This window comes from Laccaria bicolor, genomic scaffold (assembly GCF_000143565.1).
Source record: "Laccaria bicolor S238N-H82 LACBIscaffold_27 genomic scaffold, whole genome shotgun sequence".
NCBI classification, from domain to species: Eukaryota; Fungi; Basidiomycota; class Agaricomycetes; order Agaricales; family Hydnangiaceae; genus Laccaria; species Laccaria bicolor.
The window spans coordinates 212,772-219,107 of NW_001889898.1; the positions used below are offsets into that span (position 1 = coordinate 212,772).

At 43.0% G+C, this 6,336-nt stretch overlaps 1 protein-coding gene across 1 annotated transcript; it reads left to right on the plus strand.

The window, feature by feature from the left end:
• Positions 1-2,459: 2,459 nt before the first annotated feature.
• LACBIDRAFT_330429 (uncharacterized protein) lies at positions 2,460-3,158 on the plus strand (the record flags this gene model as incomplete). The annotated part of the gene is made up of 1 exon (XM_001884663.1): positions 2,460-3,158. One exon carries the CDS (start codon positions 2,460-2,462, stop codon positions 3,156-3,158), a length of 699 nt encoding a protein of 232 aa, XP_001884698.1.
• Positions 3,159-6,336: the final 3,178 nt, after the last annotated feature.

Genomic DNA, 6,336 nt, shown 5'->3' on the forward strand with positions numbered 1-6,336 from the left:
CATACCATGGTATTGCACTCCCATACCATACCATACCATGGTATTGCACTCCCATACCATACCATACCATGGTATTGCACTCCCATACCATACCATACCATGGTATAGCACTCTCATACCATACCATACCATGGTATTGCAATCCCATCCCATACCATACCATGGTATAGCACCCTCATACCATACCATGGTATCAGGAACCATAATCTATTTTTATTTAGGCAGAGGAAGGCAGAAAACCCTCATTTCGAAGTTTGTTTACATATATTTACCAATAGCTTTGACTGAAGTGAGGCTAAAATTTTGTAGTGTCCGCTTTGATGTGCGCACTATTTCCTAATTGGGCCATTTCCTAATTGGGAAAAGCGTTACACTTTTTTCTGCCACACCTAATGTCAGGCACAGTGTGCAGTTAGGTTGGGAACTGTTTCCCACGCTCTTTGGGCCACTGGAGTTAGTGGCTAGCTTAGTGTTGTCATTGTTCATGACGATGTCCGCACTATTTCCTTATTGGGCCATTTCCTAATTGGGAAAAGCGTTACACTTTTTTCAGACACAGCTGATGTCAGGCACAGTGCGCATTTAGGTTGGGAACTGTTTCCCACGCTTTTTGGGCCAGAAGAGTTAATGGCTAGCATGGTGTTGTCATTGTTAATGACGATGTGCGCACTATTTCCTAATTCAGCCATTTCCTAATTGGGAAAAGCGTTACACTTTTTTCTGCCACACCTAATGTCAGGCACAATGCACATTTAGGTTGGGAACTGTTTCCCACACTCTTTGGGCCACTGGAGTTAGTGGCTAGCTTAGTGTTGTCATTGTTTATGACGATGTTTGCATATTTCCTAATTTGGAAAGTCATTACATAATATCAGTTTGGTTTGTACTGTCCGCTTTTTCATTACTAAACTTTGTAGTTTCCGCTTTTTAGACTACAAATGCATGTAGTGTGCGCTTTTTTGACTACAAATGTTTGTAGTCTTTGTAAAATTACTAGTGTGCGCTTTTTTCATTACTAAAGTTTGTAGTTTCCGCTTTTTGGACTACAAATGTTTGTAGTGTCCGCTTTGTTGACTACAAATGTTTGTAGTCTTTGCCTTTTTCATTACAAAGGCTTGTAGTGTGCGCTTTTTTCATTACAAATGTTTGTAGTGTCCGCTTTTTTGACTACAAATGTTTGTAGTTGCAAAAAGACCGCAGACTGCAGTTTTTTGCGGTCTATAGACTGGTTTCGGTCTGCATCGGTTTTAACCGGTTTATGCCCGGTCTTTAGGCCAATATTTTAAATTTGTGAATCGGTAAATTTATTAACATCTCTATTAGCTTCAAAACGAGCCCAAGAACGTTAAATTCCGTTAGGAATTGGTGTTTCTATAAAATAAGTCTGGTACATCTATTATTCCGAAAAGTAATTTACATTTTAATGCATATCTCTCTCGTTTTTTTACCAAATCGTACCTTCTTGGGTGCGTTTTAAAGGGTATTTAAGGGGTTACAAAAGACCGGTCCAAACCGGTGAAGACCGGTTCACGTTAACCAGTTTTTTTGCGGTCTTTACATCTTAAAAATAAAAGACCGTAACCGCAGGTCCGGTCTTTTGCGGTCTTGGTCCGGTCTGGTTATGGTCTTTTTCCAGTCACAAGACCGGACTTCCAAACAATAGGGAAAGGGCAGATGGTTGCAACTGATTATGAAATAGAAAGGGAGGACAGCATAGTCCTGAAAGAGATCATGTTGAGGTTGGCTATGGTCAGACATACATGAGTCCCCAGAGATATGCAAAGAGTGTTGGAGATGATGAGAACATGACTGAAGCTGGTCAAAGGGAAAGTCAGGACAAGACAACTTGGGCATGAGTTTTGACATCTCAGTGTAGCCTCTTCTTCAATACTTTACCATCCCCCACATAATCCACATGGACTCCACTGGATTCCACTGGCTTCCACTGGCTTCCACTGGACTGGACTGGACTGGACTGCCAATCACAAAACTGGACTCCACTGGACTCCCAGCACAAAACTGGACTCCACTGGACTGCAAGCATAAATCTGGACTGGACTGGACTGGGCTGGACTGCAAATCACAAAACTGGACTCCACTGGACTCTCCCAACACAAAACTGGACTGGACTGGACTGCCACAGACCTAAGTTAATTCAGAATTCCTGAACTTAGATCTCAAAACAAAAAATAAAATTGAAGTATATTTATTAATTAAATTAATTATTTACTAGATTCTATGTTACAGAGAGGGGGAGGGAGAAGAAGGAAAAGAAAGGGGAGAGGGAAGAAGGGGAGGGAGTGGTGTCAGGAAGGGAAAGGGAGGGGGGAGGGAGCAAGGAAGGGGGAAGGGAAAGGGAGGGGGGAAGAGAGGAATGGAGGGGGAGGGAGCAAGGAAAGGGGGAGGGGGGAAAGGGGGGAGAGAGTGGGCAGAGGGAGTGGTGAAGAGAGGAGGTAGTGATGGGGGGAGAGAGTGGAGGGGAGGGGTGGTGCTGCTGGGCCCTCGTCGCCGTTCCACGTTGGCGTTGGTGGTGGTGGGCGCTGTCGCGTATCATCGTCGTTGTCGCATGTCGTCGTGCTCGCATGTCGTTGTTCTCGCACGTCATCGTTGTTGTCACGTGCCGCTGCTGGGCGCTCGTCGCCGTTCTGCGTTGGTGTTGGCGGTGGTGGGCGCTCGTTCGTCGTTGTCGCGTATCGTCATGCTGGCATGTCGTCGTCGTCGCGTGTCGTCGTCGTGTGTCCTCGTTGTCGCGTGTCGTCGTGCTCGCGTGTCATCGTCGTCGTCGTTCTCGCACGTCGTTGTCGCGTGCCGCTGCCACCTGTCGTGGTGAGAACTGGGCATTGGGGTGGTGGGCATACGTACCCTTGGGGTGGTGGGCATACGTACCCTTGGCCCATGACGTTGCCACGTCATGGGCGTTGTCCCTCGTTCTTGGCCCGTCATTCCGCGTTGGCGTGGGCGTTGTTGGCGTGGGCGTGGGCGTTGTTGGCGTGGGCATGGGCGTTGTTGGCATGGGTGTCGTTGGTGTGAGCGGCATTGGCGTTGGCGGTGTTAGAGGACAGTGGTGGTGGTGGAAGGGAAAGGGATGGTCACAGATGTGTGACCATGCCGCAAACAGGATACGTGACGATATGGCACGCCCTCAAGTAGTCACGTGATCTCACCCCGCAGACTGAACAAAATCATGAATCCTTATTGCAGCTATCACTACCTATACTAATATCTATAACATTACCTTTCTATTTATTGATCAATAGAATTATAAGTCTGTATAGTGTATTTCGCTTTTTTTGTAGTATTAATAATAATAAGTAATAAGCAATAATGCACTGGAATCACTGGAATCCACTGGACTCCAGTGGATTCTGACTGGACTCATAGTCCACTGGACTGGGACTGGACTCAGAAAAGTGGCTTGTAGTCCAGTGAGAGTCCAGTGGACTGGACTGGACTGGACTGGACTTGAGTCCAGTGGACTGGGGATTGTGCAAGCCAATTTGGCCTGACAAATGGGCCACTGGAATCCACATGGATTACGTGGGGGATGGTAAAGACCTCCCTCTTCTTACTTTCCATTTCATCATCATGTAATTCCCTGTATGGTACAGAGCTGTTTTGGCTAGACTCAGTTGCTCTGAAACATTGAGCTATGTCCTCATGTACCTAGATAGATACAGGGAGAATATCTTTGTAGGCTAAAAAAGCAGACACTAGTAACATTTGTAGTCCAAAAAGTGGACACTACAAACTTTGTAATGAAAAAAAGCACACAGTACAAGCCCTTGTAATGTAAAATGCAAAGACTACAGACATTTGTAGTCAAAAAAGCAGACACTACAAACATTTGTAATGAAAAAAGCGCACACTACAAGCCTTTGTAATGAAAAAGGCAGAGACTACAAACATTTGAATTGTAGTCAAAAAAGCGGACACTACAAACATTTGTAATGAAAAAAGCGCACACTACAAACATTTGTAATAAACAAGGCAGAGACTACAAACATTTGTAGTCAAAAAAGCAGACACTACAAATATTTGTAATCAAAAAAGCGCACACTACAAACATTTGTTAATGAAAAAGGCAAAGACTACAAACATTTGTAATGAAAAAAGCAAAGACTACAAACATTTGCAGTCAAAAAAGCGGACACTACAAACATTTGTAATGAAAAAAGCGCACACTACAAGCCTTTGTAATGAAAAAGGCAAAGACTACAAACATTTGTAGTCAACAAAGCGGACACTACAAACATTTGTAGTCCAAAAAGCGGAAACTACAAACTTTAGTAATGAAAAAAGCGCACACTAGTAATTTTACAAAGACTACAAACATTTGTAGTCAAAAAAGCGCACACTACATGCATTTGTAGTCTAAAAAGCGGAAACTACAAAGTTTAGTAATGAAAAAGCGGACAGTACAAACCAAACTGATATTATGTAATGACTTTCCCAAATAGGAAATATGCAAACATCGTCATAACATGACACACTAAGCTAGCCACTAACTCCAGTGGCCCAAAGAGTGTGGGAAACAGTTCCCAACCTAAATGTGCATTGTGCCTGACATTAGGTGTGGCAGAAAAAAGTGTAACGCTTTTCCCAATTAGGAAATGGCTGAATTAGGAAATAGTGCGCACATCGTCATTAACAATGACAACACCATGCTAGCCATTAACTCTTCTGGCCCAAAAAGCGTGGGAAACAGTTCCCAACCTAAATGCGCACTGTGCCTGACATCAGCTGTGTCTGAAAAAAGTGTAACGCTTTTCCCAATTAGGAAATGGCCCAATAAGGAAATAGTGCGGACATCGTCATGAACAATGACAACACTAAGCTAGCCACTAACTCCAGTGGCCCAAAGAGCGTGGGAAACAGTTCCCAACCTAACTGCACACTGTGCCTGACATTAGGTGTGGCAGAAAAAAGTGTAACGCTTTTCCCAATTAGGAAATGGCCCAATTAGGAAATAGTGCGCACATCAAAGCGGACACTACAAAATTTTAGCCTCACTTCAGTCAAAGCTATTGGTAAATATATGTAAACAAACTTCGAAATGAGGGTTTTCTGCCTTCCTCTGCCTAAATAAAAATAGATTATGGTTCCTGATACCATGGTATGGTATGAGGGTGCTATACCATGGTATGGTATGGGATGGGATTGCAATACCATGGTATGGTATGGTATGAGAGTGCTATACCATGGTATGGTATGGTATGGGAGTGCAATACCATGGTATGGTATGGTATGGGAGTGCAATACCATGGTATGGTATGGTATGGGAGTGCAATACCATGGTATGGTATAGGATGGAATTGCAATACCATGGTATGGTATGTTATGGGAGTGCAATACCATGGTATGATATGGTATGAGAGTGCAACAAGGGATTACAATACCATGGTATAATATTTTGATAATGGAGACTCTGACAAGACTTTGGATTGGACAGATTCACTTAGCTTCAATAAATTGGACCAAATATTATGACAAAGAAGACTTTGGCCAAACACTCAGGACAACAATACTTGATTCCAACATATGTAGTGTTTAAGAAAATTGAGATTATATGATGGTGTTGTTGGCCATACTATATGTGTATGCTATGTAAGTAGGCAGAACTGTCTGATTGGCCCTACTGGGCAAAATATATTTAACCTATTATTGAAAGCATTCATATTAATGGCTTTTCAGGAATGAAAAAACCCTCAATTGAACTGATTTTTAAAGGTTGGAGTTGATTATCTGGCCTCCACTTGGAATTGGAAATCTTAGCAAAAACCTGAAAGCATTTCCACTTTTCTTTTCTTCTCTATGACCACTTCATCACAATAGATGTGGTTTTGTTTGATTTGGATGAATATTGTTCTAATAGAAAGGATTGGGAAAGATATGTATCATTAAATGGCTTTGGATGCATGGGAAAGCTGGGATAAAGCCTATTTCAACTCATTTTCAATAGATGGTTTGGACTATCTGGCCTCAATTTGTAGCCTAATATCTCAGGAAAAACCTGGAGAACCACCCCACAAAAAATGGCACCCAATGGACCAGTATTGCAGCCTGCAGAAATAATTTATATATTTTGGAAAAGGACCCCAGACACCCTATGACAGCTTTGGTATGATGGTATGAAGTGACATCATACCATCTGGTATGGTATAACAGGACATGGTATGGTATGGTGACATGGTATTGGTATGGTATGGTAACATGGTATTGGTATGAGTGGGGTATGGTATGGGTTTTCCATTCCATGGTACCATGGTATTGGTATGGAGCTCATATACCACCCCGGAATGGGTACCCCCAAGGTACCCTAAATCAAGGAATTGATGT